This window comes from Carlito syrichta, unplaced genomic scaffold, assembly GCF_000164805.1.
Source record: "Carlito syrichta isolate Samal-C Ts95f unplaced genomic scaffold, Tarsius_syrichta-2.0.1 Scaffold308975, whole genome shotgun sequence".
Taxonomy (NCBI): Eukaryota; Metazoa; Chordata; class Mammalia; order Primates; family Tarsiidae; genus Carlito; species Carlito syrichta.
The window spans coordinates 35939-58833 of record NW_007253071.1 but is presented as its reverse complement, the minus strand read 5'-3'; the positions used below and the strand labels follow the sequence as shown (position 1 = coordinate 58833).

At 49.2% G+C, this 22895-nt stretch overlaps 1 protein-coding gene across 1 annotated transcript in view; it reads right to left on the bottom strand.

The window, feature by feature from the left end:
- Positions 1 to 22895, bottom strand: part of SIM1 (single-minded family bHLH transcription factor 1) — an 82350-nt gene extending 59455 nt beyond the window's left edge. Inside the window, exons 1-9 of the mRNA XM_008066498.2 lie at positions 22769 to 22895; positions 21417 to 22057; positions 12009 to 12091; positions 8637 to 8726; positions 6595 to 6703; positions 6367 to 6452; positions 5510 to 5709; positions 5183 to 5289; positions 4301 to 4448 (exon numbers count right to left, since the gene is read on the bottom strand). Of these exons, the coding sequence (XP_008064689.1) occupies positions 4301 to 4448; positions 5183 to 5289; positions 5510 to 5709; positions 6367 to 6452; positions 6595 to 6703; positions 8637 to 8726; positions 12009 to 12091; positions 21417 to 21591 (998 nt within the window). The 5' untranslated portion in view covers positions 21592 to 22057; positions 22769 to 22895. The remainder of the gene's footprint in view (positions 1 to 4300; positions 4449 to 5182; positions 5290 to 5509; positions 5710 to 6366; positions 6453 to 6594; positions 6704 to 8636; positions 8727 to 12008; positions 12092 to 21416; positions 22058 to 22768) is intronic.

Genomic DNA, 22895 nt, shown 5'->3' with positions numbered 1-22895 from the left:
AAATATGTTAACATTTTAAAATTCTTCTTAATAGTGAGCACTGCAGTGGTTTTCACAGTGGTTAACTCTTATTCTTTGGCATGAAGGAAGTACTATATGTCTCCTTTGGCATTTGCTTGAACTTTTCTATGAATTCTAAAGGGGTGTTCTGTAGATAGCAAATGTTATACATACCACTAATGTAAATTTTCTCTATTTTTTCTGCTTTTAGTAACATAGAAACAGAAATTTTAACACAGAAAATTACTTCCTTCTATATGATCAGTTAAGCACTCCAAAACACCATGTGAGATTTTCCACTAAAGAAGTGCTTCATCTTAAACTGAGAAAATAAACAAGCAGATAAGCCTTCTTTGCCAACAAAAAGGGGTTGGCATATTAAATCTCAAAAATGTCCAAAATAATTAACTCAATCTAATCTCCTTTACCTTCCAGACACAATATCAAAATTGTATTAGCTTACAATTATCATTAGTCATCTAGTTTAGATGAGTAACATTCGGATCTATATCCTACAGAAGTCCTCTCACAAAATATTGTCCACCAATCAGCCTAACTGAGGTCATTCACCAAGGAGTACTTGATAAGTATTAGTGTCAGATTGCTTGTAATGGCATCATTAACTCTCATCTATATTCTTGTAAGCTTCTATACACAATAATTCTGAACACTTTAAATGTGCCACCATAAATGCTACAGTGGTTATGTAGGAAAAATATGCTATTCAAGGATGAAGTATCATGATATGTAGCTTACTTGGAAATGATGTAGCAGGGAAAAATATATACACAAAAATAGACACATATAGGCAGAAAGACACAAATATGGCAAAATGTTAGCAGTTATTGGATCTAGATGATATGAGTATGGATAGCTATTGCACCATTCTTTCAACTACTGTATTTGAAAAGTTTGTATGTTTTAAAGTATTTTGAAATAGAAGTTTTACATTTCATTAGCACATACTTAAAAGGGGCAGAATATTTCTCATTTTAAAAATACAGGTAGTCTAACAGCATAAATAGAATCAAGACTCTTCATTTTCCTAGAAATTGCTTTTCATAGTTTATTAGTTGTTCCACATTTTCAATTTTCTCCACATTAAATACTAAGGTTTTCCATCTGAGCTGGTTATAAATATTTGACGCTACCAATTAAACAAGGAAATATGAATTCAAGAAAATAATATAGGTCTTGACACAGTATACTTTCCCTTGCCCCAATATTTTCTGAACTTTCCCCAGCATCCTTTGGAACTAAACACTATCTCCATTGTCCTATCCTCTTGAAAATAATCACAGAACATGCCTGTCTTTCTTAATTCTTATTTCAAAGCCTGAGGGTACTCATAATGTATAAGAAGATATTTTTAAATATGAAAAGTAAAACTGACAGGGTATATGTATCTTATAGAAAATTAGTTTTTGTTTTGTTTTGGAGGGAAGGTTTAATGAAGGGTTATGGAAGCTCCATTGAACCTCAGAGACCCAGAGAAACTAAGAGAATGTTTAAAATTTAATCATAGTGTTGTCTCATTCTTCTCTCCAAATTTTTAGAACACATGGTGGGCATACAAAAAGCCAGTAAAAGGTACTAGGGCATACAACACTTGCCTCTAAAATCATCGTTTTCCTATATGCACAGTTACAACTGCTTATTAAAACAAGGTTACTAGATATGTCTATTATTGCCTTTGTTTTGTAAAACAATGACTGATTTCTTTTAGGCATATTTTAACTTCAGCAATAAATCAGGAAGTTCGGGGGGGGGGATGAGCTTATAAATGTAGCTTCCACCAAAACATCACACCCTCATTTGACTGATGCTTATTTAAAATCTCTTTTACCTTCATGACATGAAAATCCCTTTAAATGTATTTATTAAAATGTTTAAAATTTGGAAAACATCTGGCATGTCAAATTATTTGGGAGCTTGTGGTTTTCAGTACACTGTTTGAGGTGGTGTATTTGGAAAGAATTCACTTATCATTCTCAGGCTTCACAGGGAAGTAGCCCTAAAAACAAATGCATGTGGTAGTCCCCTACTACCATAGAGAATCAATAGCCATCTATTTAATTTGCTAAGACAATGTAAATTAGTGACTTCCAGCCAGATGTATGATATACACATCAAACAAACTGCAACCTGTTCATTATGAAAATCCTGTCAACACACACAGAGCCACTTGATAACATTTCATCTAAAGCAGTTTCCACATTTGCAGCTATAAAAATTGTTCTAAGAATTTTTATACAAGGAATTGAAGCTGAGACTCATAAAAGGGTAATCAATTTCAGCTTTTCATCTTGTGTGCTTGTGTATACACGCTTCTGTGTGTTTATTTCTATTTTCATCCAGAGGTATAAAATGTTTAGAAAAAAATGTGTGCCATGAAATTTTTTTTCTGTAAATCATTTCTCTTCATTACATATTTTTAATCTGCTATAAAGTTGATTGTCTAATTTTGCAGCTCTGAAGAAGTATATCATGTGAAGAATGACAGAGCTAGCAGAAGAAAAAATGTACACTTATCTACTAGAAAACAAAACAGGATATTTCAAAATGACTCCAAACATAAATTAAGTTTACCCATTGGGAGGTCTAACTTGCATTTGGATCATTTATATGGGTCTGTGTGACTATATACCCTGCTGTTTGATAAAAAATGATTACTAACCACAGGCACCCACCAGAGAACAGAGTGTATGTATAATGCTTGTGATACCTCAGACATACAAAGCACCTTCTTAAAGAATGTCCGTTTCCTTTCCATGATAAGCAGACATAATTTTTCGCCCTTTAATACTTCTGCTTCACAGAGTGGCTTATTTTATAAATTATGCTTTACCATTTTCTCTTATGTTTATTTCAATAATATGAAGTCTTGCAATGGTCTTGTTTGGTGGCATCCAAAATATTGACAACTCTTCTGCTCTGTATTAAAATACACAGTATTTTTTCTATTTAAAAATCTAATAATATTTATTTTAACACTGTTTATTAAAATGAAAGAAATTAAAAGATTCTTCTTAATAACCAGCTATTATTCTTGAATATCAAATCCTCATTCTAAGCCAAACTCATTTTCTAAGTCTATTGAATTAAATTTTCTTATTAAACAGGACACAGAGTAAATAGTCTCACTGCCAAGTATATTTCCAACTACTACATTTTTAATTTGGCAATTTAAAACAACGTGAAATAAATCTAGTCCTCATCACCTATAGCATAGTCTCCAAATAGCGCCCCTTAACCAACTCTCTAATGTCTAAATAGCATTTCACTAAGTGCCTGGTGTGTCAACGCTTCCTAGACAAATAGCCTTTGAGGTCCCCTAAAATCATAAGAATTTCAGCCTCTACACACACACACACACACACACACACACACACACACACACACACACACACACACACACACGGCAACTGCACACACAAAGCGGTTCTTCCGCCTTGAGCAACGCGACTTTCCCCAACATCACACCGAGCGTGTCTTCCTCCCCGGCGCACCCGCAGGCCACGTGACCAGCCTGAAGGGCCACCGTGGGCCACCAGAGACGACGACGGGTTCTAGAGAGAGCAAGGCTCCAGTGTGGGCCGTGGCCGCCGCCCGGGCAGGGGTGCCCGCAGGCGGCACCCGGAGCCCGGCTTCCCGCCCAGGGAGGCGGCTACAGGCGCGCGGGCCCCGGGCGTCCGCCAAGACTCGCCGCGCTCGCTCGGGTCCGGTTTGCTTTCTGGGAGTGAAAGTCAGAGCCTGCGGGTCACTGAAGCCCCTTTGTGGTTCAGGGCGGAGGCGGAGGCGGGGAGTAGGGGTGGGGGCCGGGCGCCGGGCGGGGGGGGGGGGGGAGGGCATTCTCTCAGAACTCTTCACTTTGATTGGAGACTCTGGTTAAAATTAAGGACTTCAAACCCCAGATTTGAAAAAGTGAAACAGATGTCCTGTTTGTGAACCATAAATGCCTCCGTACGTCGGATCTTTTTCTCTCTCTCCTCACTCTCTTTCGACTGCATTGACTTTTATTTAATGCAGAGTTCGCTTAAAAGGTTAAGAGAGAGGGAGAAGAAAGCAAATATGGCCTGTGTTGGAAAAACTCCTAAATCTTCCTCTAGAATATTAGGAAGAAAGATGAAAGTGTGCGACCTGCCTCCTCTGCGCGCAGCCGGCGCTTGGGGGTGGGGGAGTCAAACCCGCGGCCGGAGCGCACGCCAAGCCTCGCCCTACCCGGACGTGCCCGCCACCCGCGCCCTCGCGGAGACCCGGGGCGCCTAGCGCGGCCCGGGCGGCCCAAGCTTGCACTCACGTGAGCACGTAGTTCACGCTGACGATGCAGTGTGGCCTGGACGAGCGGCTGTTGTGCACGATGGTCGCGTAGCTCTGCACCCACACCCAGCCGCCGTGTTTCGCCAGAAACCTGTAGTACTTGGTGGTCACCTGTCCCTTCACCAGCACTGACGGAGAGACAGAAGGCAGAGGGTGGGGAGCCGGCCTGCCCGCATCTGATCCCCCCAGTGCAACCCCTGGCGTTGAGCGCGCCGGCGCCCCGTGGCCCCTGCGGATCCCTGTGCCAGGCAGGCGCGAGACACTCCAGGCCAGCGGCGCCACGAATGGACAGTCCCGCTCCATGGCATCGAGTCCTCGCGTCCCCCTTGCGGGGAAAATAAACGGGTGGCCCCTCTCTGGTCAGGTGTCTTCACCATCAGCAAAGGTGGGGACAGATAAACGTGGGGGTTTCCTCCAGGTTCGCTTTTTCTAACTAGGAAAGGATCTGGGCAGCTGAACCCTGACGCTCACGTTCCCGGTCCCGGGAGACTAAGCTCCAAGCAGAGCTGTCTCAAAAGCCGAGGCGAGTCGATGCACGTGAGCGAGGTGAACTAGCCTTGGTTTCTGTTAATGTCTTCAGTGAGGTCCGTGGGTGGGGAAGGATAGCGATAAAAGAATGAGCCATCTCCTGGGGGAGGGGGGAGTCCGCCCAGAAACGCCCCCTCCACCTGAGTTAGCGGCCCGCGGGCGTCAGAGATAACAGGTGGGGCCCGTGCCCAAGACCTCCCTCCCCCCTCCTCGCGCCGCTACGAAGGAGTCCACCTGTCCGCCTGCCATGGATTGAAATCACCCCACCCACATTCCAGTCCCAGTCCCGGGACGCGCCAGAGTTGTGTGGGTGCGGGGCAAGGAGGCTCCTTACAAAGGTGGTGCGCGCAGCGCAGGTGGAAGGTGTCGCAGCCGTGCACGTGGTGGTACAGGGTCTTCTCAATCAGGTCCTGAGGCTCGTACCCCGTCAGCTCAGCCACCCTGAGGAGGGCAATCCCCCGCAGGATGAGTGCGGACTGGCCGCGAGGTGCCCCTCATCCCAGACAGTCGTCTCAGACCTGGGTGCCCACCCTCGCTTTTCAGGGGCCGGGTCAGTAGCCTCGTCTACAAAACGGGCCCATAAGATCGACGGGAAACCCTCAGTCACTAAGCAGGGCCGCCCTCGCTCTAGGGGCGGCCCTCTCCCGCCCTGCTCACCCACCTGGAGTCCAGAAAGATGAGTTTCATGTCCAGGCTGGCACGGAACATGAACATGTTGCTGTGTAGCTTGATCTCCGTGACGGCGCTGGGGGGCAGCGAGTGGCCCACGGCCACCAGGCCCACGTTCTGGTAGCAGCCGTCGAAAGGGGACATGTCCAGGCTATACTGTCGGATCTTCAGGTAACCGCTGCAGTGGATGACCTGCGGCGGGCAGAGAGGGGTGAGACCCAGCCACAGGGCGAACCCCAAATAGACCCGGTAGGGGTTGGATCGCTGTGAGACTCCACTCAGCCACCAACGCTGCCATGTGGGCCACGCCCTTGCACCGACGTCTTGGTGCTCCAGGGTGTCTCAGGAAAGGGACTGCGCCGCCTCACTGAACTCACCTGGAAGCGCATAAAGCACGCAGAGGGAAGCCTAGGCCCCACCAACCCTAAAGCACCCAAATAGCCAAGTAGGGCCCTGCAGCCTGCTTTCTAGATGTTGACAGCATTTGACGTGAGAACCACAGCTTCCAGCTAAAGCTCGAAAGGTCTACATCTGACGCTGTCGCTAAATGCTCGCCAATCCACCAGAGTGGCCCACCCCTTCAACGGCTTTAGGGACCCCTGAGGCCCCTCTCTAAGGGCCGCAGGTCAGGAGCCCAGCGGCCGCGCAGGATCCGAATCCGGATCCGGCCAGACTTCGTGCGCAAGCGTAGACCCCAGGGTTTCACCGAGTCGTAGCCCGCATGGAGCGCCCTGACTGGCGGGGGCCCAGGCGGGGAGGGTCGGGGCTGCAGGAACGACCCTCCCACGCCGCTCTTGTCTCGCGTCCTGTCGCCTCCGCCAAGTCACGCGGATCTTTCCAACCACCCACCTTGTAGCCGCCGCAGGTGAGGCCAGCGTTCCGCTTGGCCAAGACGCATTTCATTCTCAGGAAGAAGGAGCGCTCGATCTCATACTCTGCGAGAGGGAAGTAGATGGAGTCTCAGGACCCGGTAAGCAGCGGCGCGGTCCCTGCCACGACTCAGTGGGGAAGGCGGGGGGAGGAAACCAGAAGGGGCCTGCGCTGGGCCTGAGCGTCGCAGGTGCGCGTCTGCCTTACCCTGCACGAAGTGAGAGTGGTAAGGCTGGTGGGCGGTGAGCACCGCCGTCATCTCGTCGTGATCGGCCGGGTGGATGTACTCGTAAATGCTGTTTCCGGTCAGTTCTACCTGTAAACAGGAGGGTATCACCGTCCAGTGGTGGTGGAACCCCCAGTGAAGGGACCAACAATTAGGCTAGGGGGTCTGCAGGCTGGTGAGGACAGGAGCCGGAATTCCGGAATGGGCCCTGAGTTCTAGTTCCAGTTCTGCTTCTTGCTACCTATTTCAGCCTATCTAAGCCTCAGCTTCCTTACCTATGAAAATAATGCAGGATAGAGATTCCGGAATCAAAACCTCAATTTCTCAACCAACTCATCGTTGACAAAGCCTCCAACAACAACCACTGAGAAGAGAACCTATTGAGTAAATGTGCTGGGAAAACTGGCTGATCACATGAAGAAGATTGAAACAGTACCCCTACCTATCACCATACACAAAAATTAACTCTAAATGGATCAAAGACCTAAAAGTAAAACCTCAGACTATAAGAACCTTAGAAAATGCAGGGGACACATTTATTGAAATTGGAACTGACAACCAATTCCTGATCAGAACCCTAAGTGCCCATACCATAAGAAATAAGATAGACAAGTGGAACCTCATCAAACTGACGGGCTTCTGCAAAGCAAAAGAAACCATCAAGAGAGCAAGGAAACAGCCCACAGAATGGGAAAAAATATTTGCCAACTGTATATCTGACAAAGGCCTAACGTGTAGGAGCTACAAGGAATTCAAATACACTAAAAGGAAAAAAACAAACAGCCCCATTAAAAAGTGGGCAAAAGACATGAATAGACACTTCTTAAAAGAGGATATACAGGCAAGCCAACAGACACATGAAAAAGTGCTCAGCCTCACTCATCATAGAAATGCAAATCAAGACTACACTGAGATACCACCTAACTCCAGTAAGAATGGCCATGATTAATAAAACAAACAACAGATGCTGGCGAGGATGCAGAGAAAAAGGAACACTTCTGTACCACTGGTGGGAATGCAAACTAGTGTCTTTGGAAGACAGTGTGGCAATTTCTGAAAGAACTAGAAATTGACCTTCCATATGTCCCAGCAATCCCCCTACTGGGAAAATGCCTGGAGGAACTCAAATCATCATACAAAAAAGATATCTGCACACGAATGTTTGTTACTGCTCTATTCACAATAGCAAAAACATGGAACCAACCATGCTGTCCACCAAAACTGGACTGGATTTTTAAAATGTGGTACATATAAACAATGAAATATCATGAAGCCATAAAGAAGGACAAACACATGGACTTTGCAGCAACTTGGATGGATTTAGCGTCTATCACACTCAGTAATCTAGCACAGAAACAAAGAACAGAGTACCATATGTTCTCACTCATAAGTGGAACTTGAACAATTATAACACTATGAGAAAGTGATTGGCAGTAGTGGGAAACTGCCAGGGGAGGGAGAGTGGGATTGGCAGTTGAGGGAAACTGCCAGGGGAGGGAGGGGCACACCTCATCAATAAGGGTACCTGCATAATGAACATTTGTATACCTAACCCTGAATTGTACCCCACATCTTTAAAATATAAATAAATAAATCCTAAGAGATAGGCCATTTAAAAAAAGTGAGGAAAAGAACAATAAACCAAAAAGAAGCCAGGAAAAAAAAAAAGAAAATAATAACAATAGTAGTAGTGATGATGATGGTAATAATAGTAGTAGCAGTAATAGTTTGTAGCAGCTCCCTGGCCATGTTCTGGCACACACTTCATGAAGTAAATATGTAACCTCCTCCCGTGATATCGGGTTTATGGTAAGGACTCACAGAAGTAGCCATTGTTTGGGCCTAGGCTGGAAGCTAAAGGATAAGGGAAGTCAAGAAACGGGAGATTCCAACATGTTTAAAGAGTCTTCCTGCCGGCAGTGAGGTTTCCAGTCCCAGAAATGCAGATATGAAAGGTTTGGAGACCCCTCCCTCCAGCTCTGGCTATATATCCTGCAGCTGGAAGTGTGGACCACTCACCTACCTGAGAAAGACCCAAGTGGACTGAGGCCGTCTCCGAGATGTACATGATCTTCCCATCTGGGGCCACCACAAAGATGAAGCCATCCAGGGTCTGGGGAGGCAGAAATAGAGTAAATGGACCCTCTGGGCCATCTGGAGAAATGGGAGGGGGAGGACATTTGTTAGACATTCAGTCAGAAGTTCAGAGACATTCAGCCAGAAGTTCAGAGAGATGGATTGGAGGGGGGCTGGCAGGAAATGGGACATTAAAAGCCAGTCATGAGTCCCCCTTTTGTTCATGATACACTGGTAAGCATCTGGGGCATGCAGCCCAATGGAAGAGATCCAGGGGAAGTGGTGGACAATGCTGATGCCCTCCAAGGCCATGAAATGAACAAAGAAGATATGTTGGTCACACACACACACAAGTTCTGGGGCAGGGGAATCATACTCTACATTAAAAGGTAGATTCTTGGGGTGATGGTCACTGAAAGAATCAGAGGTCTCCTATGTCAGTCTTGAAGGACTTTGTAGTGGCAGTTTTCTATAATAAAAAGAGTAATAGCAGAGTTTGTGAAAGATCCAGTGCAGTAGGCACTGGTTGACATGGAAGGACTGGCAGTCAGTGGTTTATAGCCAGTGACTCTGGAAAGAATCCAGGACAGGAGGATTTAGGAGATGAGAGGCTTTACAAACAAGAAGTCCATAGAGTAATGCTATAGTATATATTTGAGTGTGTTTACAATGGTGCATCAAATTGACAGACTCTCAATGAAGGACAGCATTAGACTTTCATTGCCCCTTCAGACCCTGCTCTGAAGAAACTAGAAGTCCAGCACTGGTGACTGTCCTGAAGATAGATATAATGACCACACAGCTGAACAGACCCCAGTGTACAGGCAAAGGTCCCAAAGGCTGAGTGACCAGAGGCCTGAGGAACAATCAAAGAGGATCTGATGTTTGAGCAGAACCTTGAAGAGGAAGCTTGGATTGTAGAAGGGAGAAAGAGCATTCTCAGCAGAAGGAATGATGTGGCAAAGACAGGGTCTGGGAACAGAGTAGATCTGGAGTAGTCTGGGTTGATGAGTTTAATGTACCAGAGACAGGGCTGAGGAGCTACTCCATGATGGATTTTTGGAATTTAGAATGTCAATGTGAGGACTTTTGGGTTGCTCCTGTGGGCATCAGGGTCTCAACAGAGATTTCTAAGCAAGAGAATGGCATGTTTAGATGTGATGGGGTTGGTATTTTGGGTTGTTGTTGTTTTGGCACAGTGAGGTGGAAGGAGTAGCGATTAGGAGATCAGAGTGGATAGCTGTAGCAGGGATGGTCAAGCCTGAAATTGAGTGGTCACAAGGAGGCACAGAAAGGGGTAAGTTGAATTCAAAGATGGCTCTGACTGTTGTCTTTGTGCTAATGTGTGGCAGAGAGAGAAGCTGAGGTTGATGTAAAGGTTTCAGTGAGGACATTGAACAGAGAATGACATCATTAATCAAGACTGCACATTCAAGGAAGCATAGTGATATTTTGTATGAGTGGAAATCTGAGGGGAGGGAGATGATGTTCCTTGTTTTGAAGATGCTAAATTCCAGATATATGCTGATTTAGATGAGTCCAGTTGGCAGTAGAAAATAAAGAGCTCTAATTGGAGTCTAGACCAGAGAGACCAGCTGGGGTCATGTGGAGAAAGGTGTTGGCTGAGATCACCCAGATGGCTTTGAAGCTGTGAGAGGAGAAACTGAGCTTGGGGAAATGATAGCATTTGCAGGCCAGCCAGTGGTGGAAAAATCAAAGAGGAGCTGGCAGACAAGGAGAAGAATCTGGGAAACAGTGCTATTTTATAAACCAAGGGATGGGGGGGTGGAGGTGTCAGGTCATCAGTGTTATCCCCTTCAGGTCTTTGTCCAAATGTCACTTTTCAGCAAGACCCTCTGACCATCTTCCTTGGCACTACTCTCCCTCTTTCCCCTCCTTATTTCTCCCCACAGCACCTACACCACTTGTATACTATGCAGCACACCTGTGTGGGTTTGTAAGGCTGCTCTCTTTAGACTGTAAACTCCATGATGGCAGGGCTTTCTGTCTGACGCAATTGATCCTCCCATATCCATGGAATAAATGAGCACAGTTAGGATAGAAGAGGAGCATCCTATTCTTCGTGTCGAAATGTGGTGGAGTCTGAGCAGAAGTGAGTGGGAGAGATGCCAGTCTGCAGGCTGTGGGATCAAATGGGAAGGGGTGAGCCATTGGCATTGGGAATGTAAACCCTGCCAGAAATTTGGGGTGAAGAGGACAAAAGAGATTAGAAAGAGCTAGTACGGGTAAGGGATGGTTTGAATGTTGTTCTTGTGTTTATGTTTCTGAGGGAAATTATTTGGGAATAAAAAAAGATTGGGGGAGGGACACAGGTATATCTGAGAAAAAAGCATCTCAGAAAAGAGAATTAGGCACCTTTCTAGATACATTCGGAGGTGTGTGGTGACCAAGTAAGTGAGGGAAAGCCCTTTCTTTGATCTGTGAAACTAAAAACTCCTCAGTATGTGGGAGGGAGAAAAGGACATGGCAGTGGTGGGACAGGAGCTCTCCTGCCAAGAGATCCCACTCATGACAGCACCCAAGGGACAACCGGCTCAGAGTCCCAACACTGCTCAGGTTCAAGGCTGCCACACAAGGAGTTCCTTGATGGACTTGAATAGTATTGAAGAGATCGCAGGGTGAGGGGCAAGTGTCAAACTTCAAAGTGCCACCAGGAGTTTTGCAGTTTAAAATGCATGTTCTGCAATTTAGGCAGGGAACGGGCAATGTGAAACTGTGAGCACTACAAGCAGCAAGGCAATGGGCGCCTCTTACTGACTACACTCATTCCCTTGGGGCTGTATGTGTTACTGCCAGGGCCTACACACGGCCTGGGTTGACTTGGGATAAGGGCAGTTGGGAGATAGGGTGGCAACCCGTTAATCTCATGGGGAGATGAAACAAGTCGGAGGCAGCTGAGCCCATAATGTGTGGGCTTGAAGCACTGATGGGAAATTCTACCAGATCCCTGTTATTTCTCGTGTAAACCCTTCATTTTGAATGTTTCAGTGGCCCTGCCTCAGCGGCCTGATCTGGAGTGCTCCAATTCCCTTAGACCAACGGTGATATACGGGCCCCCTCCCTTGGTTCGGTCACCCTGGCGGAGCCTGGTGGGGCTGGCTTCCAACCTAGAATCTCACTTGTCACTTTGCCTCCCTTTCAGTCTCGGGACCTCAAACTTTAACTTTTGGAGGAGCTTTGGGGCTCTAAGAGGGCCGTGTCCAGGCTAGATTCCATTTTTCCTGAGCATCTAGAAGCCCCAGGCAGCGACAGGCACCCGGGCCCTCGAAGCGTTGCGTCCGGACTCTCGCGCCTGTACCTGGAGCAGATGGGAGCCCAGCTCGCGCCCAACGTTGTCCAGGGGGCTGGTCCGGCTGGAGTGGCCCCATGCCTCGCCAAGCCCTGTGGAGACACAGAAACACCCTTTAGCGACGGTACCTCGTCCCGGCTGTCAGGTTGCCACGAGTCCTGTGACTGTCACACCTACACGCGCGCCCACGACTGGACACCATCGTGAATCCCCGCCCCTCCCCAAGTCCCTGGGCAGTAGGGGATGGGAGTGTGTAAATGTCAGTCCGCCCTCTCAGCTTCCCAGCAGAGGTCAGATTTCCTCTCCCGGACCAGACCTGGTTTGTCAGGGAGGGCTGAGCCCAGGCCAAGGGCCCTCTGGGCAGGATCTCACCCTCCAGCACCGCACCCCAGCGATGACTTTTGCATGGGTTCACGGATGTTCTTACTGGGGTGAGAGACACTTGACTTCTCACCCAAGGTTTTCATCATCCTTTCCCCAAGTCCGAGCTCGTCCGACACCCAGAGAACTCTGCTGCCAGTCCGGAGCGACCTGAGACGACCGGCCAGGACCAAGCGGTCCCTGGCGGGCTTTCTGATTGGCTGCGGGGCTTCCAACCATTCTCCTCCCCTCGGCCGCGGACTCTAATCCCCTTCGGAAAAACTCGTTTGCTCACGGATGACTTCCAGCCTGACGACGCTGATTAGCATCCCTGAGAAATACTTCCTCCTCCTTTCTCCTAGCCCCCGCCTTAAATACACCTCATGCCCCCCCCCCCCATAAAACCTCATGAGCTTTTCTCAAGTCGGTTACTTTGAGATGCCAACAATTTCTTAGCAATATTTTCGTTCCTTCTGGAACGGAAAAACATTCGCCGTCTCCACTTTCCAGGTACGATACATTATTAACAAAATCTCCCCTCTCCCTGATGTGTCTGCGTTCAGATCATTCGAGCCTTTGCCACAAACCGTTTCTTCTGTGATGCCTAAGAAATAAAACGCTCAGGATTCTCGTGGTCATTTTTTTGTTTGTTTGTTTTTTGTTTTTTTAATTAAAAATAGAAGTACCTATTTGCAGAAACAAACTGAAAAATAAGGCAGGAGAAACTTGTAGAGACCCAAATTGAGCTGTTTATGGGCAATAGCTTTCAACGGTGCTGCTGCTAAAGTTATTTTAACTAGATTGTTAAATCTTTTTATTTTTAACCATTAAGCTTACATGACTCTTCCCCCCACCAAAAAACAGGTGATTTTTCTATAAAGGTGATTTGTTGCATTAAAGGGGCAGACAAATATCATCAAGAAATACACAACGACAAGCACATTATAAACAGGGATGAGACAGGATCTTTCAGAATAAAACACGGAGTTGGACTTTTTAAAGGTGTTGGCCAGGAGCTGTTTCCTAAGCAAGCGATCAAAACCCTGGCAACGAGGAACCGTGGGCGCCCCTTAAGCTCAAATTGGGTCTTTCTGGGTGTTTGCACATCTAAATAAATCTAACGATTTCCCCACCACTCTGCAAACACGGAGGCTCCCGCCCGCACGCGGGACTCCGCTGCCTCTGTCGCTGCGGGTCACCTCCTCCTGACTCCAGCCCGCCCCGGCCTCCCTTCCCAAGGGACTCCCGCCGCCTGGTCCTTGTGTCCCTCCTGGACCGGAATGGGAGGGCCCGGCCACAGCCACCTGTGCACACCCCTTCACTCCTCCTGTCTCAGCCAACTTGTCCTCCGGGGTTTCTGGCCCGACAGGTTCCTTTCTTTCCTTTCCTTTCCTTTTTTATTGTTTTATTTTTATTTTATTTTTTCCTCCCTCGCAGATCAGACATACCCACCCGGAAGGAGAAGCTGTAGGGGTTGGCTGCGGAGGCCGAAAAGGGACCGGGGAAAGGACTCCGCAGGGAAAGCAGAGGACACTGGCAGCGCCGGCCCTTGGCCTTGGGCCTGCAGCGGCCTGGCGCCCCAAAGCGTCGCGGACCAAGGGCGAGGCGCCCGGGCGGAGGCTGCTGGTGACTGAAGGCAGGGTCCCAGCGAAGCCTGCGCTTGGGGCCAACCAACGTCTTCTATCTAAAAATTTGAGGGTGTCCCAGAGCGGCGGGGTGACGCCCCGGAAAGGCCTTCCGACCCGACTGGTCTGACAATCCCCGGGGCTGGGCTCTGGGGATTCCATCCTGGTTCGGAATCCCGGCGCCAGCCCCGGCCGCTTGTCGTTTCGGGTTGTGGCCTCATTAGTATGCGCCTATGAGGGAAAATCAGACGTCCCCACAGGTTAATAAACAGCCCGTCCCGGCACAGGTTAACGGGGCCTCCCTCGCCCTCTCCTGCGCCACCCCCGCCACTCTTTAGGGGACCTGTCGCTTTCACGGAGCGTTGCCTTCTCTTTCTGTCCCCCCCTTCGAGATCCTGGTCACACGGCCGGGCGTGGGTTAATGTTTCATAAGGGACCGGCCGCCCTCGGCTACCTGTAGGGATTTCCCGATCTATAGTAATACCAAGGCTGAGCTGACCCTTTGGGGTGCTGAAGGCACCTCCCCAAGTCCCAGCCAGGCCCCCCCCCTCGAGTGCCCCGAGAGGGGGCTGGAGACCCCTCCCCCTGGACCCCTCGCCTCCTGCCACCGGGACGCGCTCTGGCACACCCCATTTCAGTCGGTGAGGGGGTGGGGGGTGAGCCGAGATTTCGTTTCTGCACTTGACCTACCGCAGAAAATTCGCAAATCCTTTGATTGTCTGTTTAAAATGAGGAGGAAACCAGCTCCCTTTGCGGCGGGATTACAGTGGGAACAAGATCTAAAGATTCTCTTGTAATTCGGTGAGGCCGAGGGAACGGGGTTTTGCAAAAGAGAAAAGGAGCCCTGTGAGGGGGGCGATAACTAAATCGGGTTTTAGACAAAAGGATTTTCCTCGGCTAAAGTGGCCGAAGACAAAGGAAAACATAATCTATTTTGGAAGATTTCCAAGATATGCCACATTAACCCTAGCAGATAAATTTTGCTTCTCCCAGGTCCTCCTCCCCCTTTTCCCTTAAAGTCTGGTTTATCATATTTACATAAGTAGCATTAGAAGGGATGTGTCTATTATGGTTCTAAAGGGCTAGCTCACATTTCGTGTGAAAACCCGGGCAAGTTTCACTGTGGCTTTACCCTGGGTGCGCGGCGGAGCCATTTCCATTTAAATACCCCCTGACCCAAGGATTACCTCAATGGACTGACTGCGCGGGTTTTGTAATTTCCTGAAAATGAGATTTCGATTTATAAAACAAGAAACCAATTAGTAACCAAATGAGGCGAAGTAGATCCACTAAAATTGACCTAATCCCACAGGCACCATTTAGGCCCGTTCCCCGCGAATGAGTGATGAGCCCCCGTCTAGCGCGAGCTCAAAGCATCATCCAGCTGTGTTATTGCAAGCAGCAAAAATAAATTGATCCGAGCTTTTCCTTCGGAATGAATTTCATGCCCTTGACAAAATACAGATTACAGACCTGGCATCAGCTCCGCCTTCACTCAGACAGGAAGAGGAGGAAGAGACGAGCTTGTTCTACTGTTCCTCTTTTTTTTTTGTTTTTCCCTTCCTTCTTTTAATAAATAAACACTACATCTCAACAGAAACGTGTTCCCCGTGTAGTCTTTCCCGGGAACCTGCATCTTCCGGACGGATTGCGATATTCCGTCTAGGCAGTGGGGGTGGGGGCGAAAGAGCCGTTCTAGGACTGACCTCAACTTGGGGACTGAGGCGGGGGCCGCCCTCCGAGGCCAAACTCCTCACTCCGGGTCCTCGAGCGGAGCGGAGGGTGTGAGGGAGCCTGGCCTGGAGGGAGTCCTCCTGAAAACTCCAAATCTCACGCATCCTGCCGAGCCTGCGCATCCTCGCCACAGGCTCACTGTCCACGCCTTGCCCGGGGTTTAGGCACCCAGCAGCCTTCGTGGTCGGCCTCCCGGCGCCTCCGCGGCTGGGCTCTCCGCAGAAAACAGGGACAGAGAATGGGTGTTCCCAGCCGGCACCAAGCTCCTGAAGCAGTCCCGGCAGGAGACCGCTTCCAGCGCCGGGGTGCTCCCGCCTCCACCCCAGTGCTAGGGCCATCCCCGGCCTCCCGGCGGGTGTTGCTGAGCTCCCGGGGGCGTCAGGGAGCGCGCCGGCCCGTAACTCGGTCTACACTGCAGTCGGACCCCCAGAGCGCCGCCCTCGGCCGCGGGTGTCCTGTCCTCCTGCCTGCCGCTCGGGGACCGGTGCCACCGCGGCCGCGCCGGGGAATCCACTAGTGTTAGTGTAAATCCGGGGTGGATGCCGAAAGTCACAGCGCCGTCCTCCCCCTTCCCCCCCCCCCCCCGTCCCCTCGTTGAGCTCCGGCCCCCGGGTTCAGGCTTCGGGTCGGGACCGAGCTTGCTGTCTGGCCGCGCCGGAGTCTCCCGCGAAAGGACGGAGACTGCAGAAACCAGGGGACAGCCGGGTGTGGCCAGGTCCGCGCTAAACCTAGGCCCGAAAATGCATGCGGGGTTGACAAAAGTGTCCTACTTGGTGGCTGAAAAGCAACGAGCGATGTCTCCCAGGACCCCGGGCCTCGAACATGGCCGGGCCTGGGCGCTGCCATCTCCTTAGGCCGAGCCCGGGGACGCAGGCGAATCTCCTTCGGTTCTGCCAGGCGCCGGGACCCCGGCGCGGCGATCGAACCAGCTCTTGGTTCACGGTTGAGACGACTGCCCGTCCTCGGGGGGCGGTGGCCGGGACGGCCTGCGGCCTCTGATCCTGGGAGAGGACGGCAGAGACCCGGCCCGGCCTGAGAAGCGAGGGGACTGTGCAGAGGACGCGAGTTGGGCCCTGGGCTGCGGTCGCCGCGGACAGAGGATGGGACACGCCGCGCGTGCCGGGCTGGCCGCGTGCTTCAGGCGCTGAGGGAGTCGCCGGGCGGGGGCCTCGACACGGGAACTGTCCCCTAGTCGCCCCAGCCACCGCGGCCGAGCGACAACGCGCAGGAGCCGCCCACTCCCACTCGGTGGGGCTGCCTGCACAAAGTTTGCTGGCTGTGGATGGTCTTAGCACTTCCAGAGTAGCGGGACTCCTTCTAAATTTGGGGGTTCCTCCTCCTCCACCCAAAATTTAACATTCTCCGGACCAGAGGCCCGGCAGTGGGTGGCCCACTACAATCATCAGGTGTTAGCCGGGTCCAAATTTCGTTTTCTTGAGAAATACCTGGCCCCACCGAGAAACATGTCAAGAATCATCCGTGAGCTCGCCTTCTGTGTCCACATTTGTGTTTGTAAAAGCTCGAAGTGGACAAGAGTCTTCAGAAAGGAAGACAACTCCCTTAGAAGTCAGTTTTGTCCTCTAGAAATTTAGCCCGGTTTTAGCTTCAGGTGGGTAGGTTCGAATTCCTGTTGTTGTGTGTTATTGTTTGTATTAATGATTCCTCTCTTTGAAGAACAAAAGTGTTCTTTTACGTTGATCTGATCTACCATTTCTAGCACATAAATCTGCCTTGCAAATGCTCTGCACGGAGTTTAGTTCTGCACTCCGCATTTTAAGTCCACATCAAAACTGGCATTAAACAGAGAAAACCAGCATGGAGCGTAAACTGTGCTTAAAGGCCTTTAAATGAGAAAAACTTCTGCAAGAAAATAAACACGGAAACCTAATGCTCAATCATTTCCCAAGAAGCAAGAAAAACAGCCTTAAATCACCAGTCCACGTGGGAAATGGGGCCTCTTTTTCTCTTTCAGTTCTCGGCCTCAAAAAAAAAAAAAAAAATAACGCCATTAAGGATTTCAATCTTGAGGTGAATGTTATAGAAACGGTCTGTGGAGGTTTGTTTAATCATCCTTGTCCTTTATAGAGATTCTCTTTCCTGAGCAGTTACTAATTTCAATTCTGTGATTATTTTCATTTTCCCAAGACACCTTCACCGTGAAACGATAGTGATGTTACCAAGATTCTGAATAGCTATAGATCTGAAAACATGTCTGATCCTTTCAAAGTTTATTCTGCCAGCCACCGCACCCAGCCAAGATTGCATGATAGCTGGATAATAAATATATATTTCTTTTTAGTTGAATTTACCCTATTTTGCACACAAAGTCATGCCATCTGCCCCTCTCTCTCTCTTTCTCTCAATTCTGTCATTCTGTCTTTTGTAACACCAAAAATGGATACATCGCTATGTTTCATTTTTTTATTCTTTTCAAGGCTATTTTAGAATAGAATATGTGACCAATTGGGAGACAGAAAGTTGTAATGATTTCATAGTAATCTTCCCTGAGTTCTTTTCCCCATGAGACCTCCAACCTAATGCGCTATTCTTAATTATTTTGGGTAACCATATTCCTGTCTCTCCCCACCCCCTTCACCTCAACAGTTCAGTTTTATCTATTTGGGTAAATAAAAGCTGATTCTTGCCCCTAGACAAGGAAGCTACTAGACCCCGGGAGAAAAAAATGTACTCAACAAATGAAGGAGGAGGGAAATGACCGGCACTTTCTTTTCGTGAGTATAATCACACAAGGATATTTGTTTGTTCATTTAACTTATAGCCTTTTGATATTACAGGGTATTGTAGATGAAATTTGATATGAGCAAAACAGTGAAGTTTTACAGTATTGTTATGCCTATAACTATGTTATCAGATTAATAGTGATTTTAGATTATATGCCTTGCAAAGTTCATATGTTACCTGTGATAAGATGTTTTTCATGATGAAATAACTATCTTTATCCCAGCCTTAAAAAACATCTTATTGAGGACACACTGTGTGCTAGGATGGCTTCAAGGCAGAAGGTAAAGATGAATTTTATCTTCAAACGAATTCCACTGATTATCACTTAAAAAGTTACACCCAAATCAAGTGCTCAGTTTCCCCCACTGCTGTGGACCCCAATGTCCAGCCTCTGCTTTCAATGCTGAACCCAAATTTGGCACCCCCTGCAGGTTGTGCCTGGTTCTGCGGCTTGTGACTATGTCATCCCTTGGAAAGGTGTTGTGTTTTTGTTTTTGTTTGTTGTACTTTAATATTCTACAGGTCTGTGTTTGGGTTTCAGGTTTTTGAAGCTCATCCACCCTCAAATTAAAACCTCATCCCCAGGAGTCAGCCGTTGGAGGACCCTGACTTGCTCACTGGGTAGGGGCTGCGGGTGAATTATGAGCGCAACAGTAGCTGGAGAAATAAATGATGTGTCCAGAGTTCACACATCGTCCACCCCTCCTCCCCATAGACACACTCACTCACAGCAGAAGGAAGAGGAGGGAGGGGCCGGGGGCTTGGGAGGAAGGTGTGGGGGCCTCTGCGGAAAGCACTGTCGCTGAGAAAGTAGCCAGAGGGGACCGGCCTGGCCACCAAGGGGACTCCAGCGGGCTCTCCATCCGCGCTCTCTTCAAAATAACGAGAAGTTGGCTAGGAGAGTTGCTTTTCTGTTCTTCCTATTTATTTATAACGCGGTGTATAATTTGTAGCGTTTGCACCTCATTAAACGAATTAAACAAAAAGCTTGCTCTTTGAAAAAATAAAACAAGCCAAAAAATACCCCACACAACAGCATAAAGCAGCCCATAGCCCCGCAGCCATGCCAGCTCAGGTCTGCACCCAGCGGACCCGGCGTCTCGGGCCAGTCGACTCCCGGGCCCTCCGTCCCGCCCGGGGCCCGCCCCGGCCCGCCGGTCCACTATTCTCCTCCTCCCGCGACTCCTCGCAGCCCCACCAGCAGCACCATATGCTGCTTCTGATCAAACAGCGAGCGACATCGGCACCGATAATTGACGAGACCGGCTAGAGCTCACGCAGAAAGGGAGCCCACTGAGGCCGCAGGAGCTGACAAATCACTGCTAATAATCCTGTTAGGAATAACGCGGCCGGCGGAGTCCGCAATCGCTTTATTTTTATCAAGTAGGCGCTGACAGTATCAAAGACAAGAGGTATCTTTTTAAAATCAGAGTCGGTGTGCCATAGTGGTAATTTTCCCAGCAGCGATTCTCAGCGCTGTTTGAACCGGGAATGTGGTTTTTAGTATATATAAAGTCCCTCGTCCGCCTCTTCTTTTTTTTTAATTAGGTAAACTTTTTAGGAACCTTAGGCTTTGGTACCTCTTTTCCCGTGCTTTCCAGGGTCAGATGGGGATTTTTCAAGGAACTGTTTTAAGAGGGAATGACTATAACATGACTTGCAGTTCGAGGGCAGAACTGAACCGTAATGTGAAAGTTTTCCTTCAGGGTCCTTGACTAATTTGGAGCATGCCCTGCAAGCTTTTGACTCGGACAATAACTTTTATGTCAAGATCAAGCAAAGTGAAACTCCAAACCCAATAATGACGACTTCCTCCTCTTCTATGCTCTTAAAACAAAAAAAACCCCCAAACTTCTAAAATCAACAACCACAGAAACCTCTAGGGATCAAATAAAAAGTTCTCATTTGTAAATAAACAGAGTTCTTTCTCTTGCATTTTTTTGTTTGTTTGTTTATGTAAAAATACCTCTTTTACACTTCCCAATTCTCCTCCCCCAGTGAAGATTGATCTAAAATATATATTTAAATGTGTTTATATTATTTAAATACAAGCAAAGAAGAAGGTGGGCAAGTGGAAAAGAGAAGTGACCTTTTTCTAAGGAATATAAATGGTTTTTACAGCGGACAGTGTTCTGTAAAGCCTGCCCTGTGCAGTGAATCTTGATCGTCTAAATGCAAGTTTTAAATCATGTCGACAGCACAGCTATTCTGACTTCTCATCCTTATAAGACATTTTACCCTGAATCTGCTTGTCAACCTACCACCCAGCAGGCATTTTCTAAGTGGGCTAGTCATCTTAATTCGATCTTGTGTATTTGGGGAGCAGCCTGTTATCCCCTACAGATCATATCAAGCCCAGAGTTGCAAAATCATTGAGCTCCAGAATTAGTTTCCGAATCTGTGAGTTATTTGAAAACTCAGAATAAAGGTGCTCCCAGCAGCCAAGAGACTGAATGCATTCGCAACATATCTGTTCACGAATTTGCCAACTTCTCATTTGCAGAGCTAGAGAAATTATTGCCTGGCTTAGTGAGCTCCCCGCACATGGGTCTGTCGATACTTAGCAAAAATACAGAATCTGGCAGTGTTCCTGCTTTCTACGGGATACAATTCTAACCAGAGGAATAAAAAAGAAAGTCGTGTTTGGATTAGTTGTACTTTCAATTGAGCCCACTATCTGAAGTGTTGACAAAGGGACTGCTGGGCAGCTTCCCAGCCAAATACATCTGATGGACTGAAGAGAAAGTGTAAATGGGGACGTAGTGGCAGCCTAGCAAAGACCACAGAAATCCCGAGTTCAGCGAGGACCTCAGTCAAGCAGCTGGGGGGCTAAACTTCCCTTCTCAGGGAGTGCCTATGTGTGAATATGTGTGTACTTATCACTGGGGTAGACTCCTCGCCTGGAAAATCCCGACCCCTTCTGCCTCTGAAATTCCATCTGGGCCAAGTCACTCACCTTCTGGGAACACCACTCTCATTTTGAGATAGCTGGTCGTGAGTCTGATTATGGATGCTTTGTCCAGCTGCGAGGTGATAGCCGAGGGCAAAGGCAGTAATTTAGCCAGTTCATAAAATTCACTGTTTTCCTTCTCCCTCCTAGTCCGGGCAGCATTTTTGGACTTTTCTTTCATCGTGTCTCGTTCGCCCTTTCTCCTTACCACGTAAGCTTCGCAGATTCATCCAAAACCAAAACCAAACTTTCAACTAGAGATCATATTTGGCGAAAAATAAAACAAAACAAAATAAAACATGAAGCATACTCTGAACGAAGAGTCTTTGCGCCAGGAAGCGTGTGTATGGGTGGCAATAAAAGACCAGCTGGGTGAACACAAAATATTTTTCCTGGACAATGCGGGATGCCAGTAGGGAAAAGCTGCGGGATCCACGGCTATGCGGGCAATTCTGGAGGCCTCCGGGTATCAAACGCCGGCGGGACCCCCGAGGAGCCAGCCTTTCCTTCTATTCCGCTCTGCGAACCCTGGTCCTCGGAAAATCGACATAATCATTCCCGACGCCTGCTCTTGAGTCTCGCGGCATTTGAGGTGGCTTCGAGCCCCTTCGGGAAGAACTGGAATCCCGGACGACCCTTTCAGGCCACTGTGAAGACAACAGCACCAGAGCGTCAGAGATTTGCGGCTCCACTGCCCCTCACACCCTCGTCCCAACTCCAGAGGACCGCCGAGGGGCCCTTGGCGCGCCCCAGCGTTCCTCGCCAGGCTCCGTGGCTTTGTGTTAGTGTTTGGGGGGTTGTTTTTCTCCCCCCCTAAGATACGGAGGCATCAGCAACGAGACCCACCGCCCGGCAAACAACGCTCGCATTCCCTCACCCGTGCCCGCCACATTCTCCAGCCCCCTGGGAAAGTCGCCCAGACGATAAAGCGCCTATCTGTGAAGACCCTCCGGAGACCTTCGGCCGCCGGTCCCCGCGCCAGCGCCCGGACCGGGCGCACGTCCCGCGGAAATCAGGTTTCCGCAAACCAGAATCCCTCCAGGCGCTGAGCCCTTCCGCCCCCGACCTCGGCGGATCTGGAGCTCGGCCGCCTCTCCCGCTCGGGCCTCGAGTCGGAGGGATTCCTCAAAAAGTGGCGCGCACACATCAAGTCCCTCGGGACTCCCCAGCGAGCCGGCGCCCTCGCAGCCCGGCAGGGGCGGCCCCCCGCGCGGGACGCGGCAGCGCCAGGTTAACAGGTGGCACACTCGCGACAGCCCCCCGCGGGCGCCGAGGTGGGAGGCGCCCCGGCCTCTCCCCCGCGCCGCGGAGCTGCGGGCGCCGCCGGGCCGGCGCGGGGCTCCTGGGGCTCCACCTACCTTCAGTCCCCGCGGGCGGCGGAGGGTGCGGAGGCGCCCATCTCTTAAGTGCACGCACGCCTCGCCTGCCGGCCGCCTAAGACCCTCCGCCGGCCTCCCCGCTTCCCACCAGCAGAGAGGCGCAGAG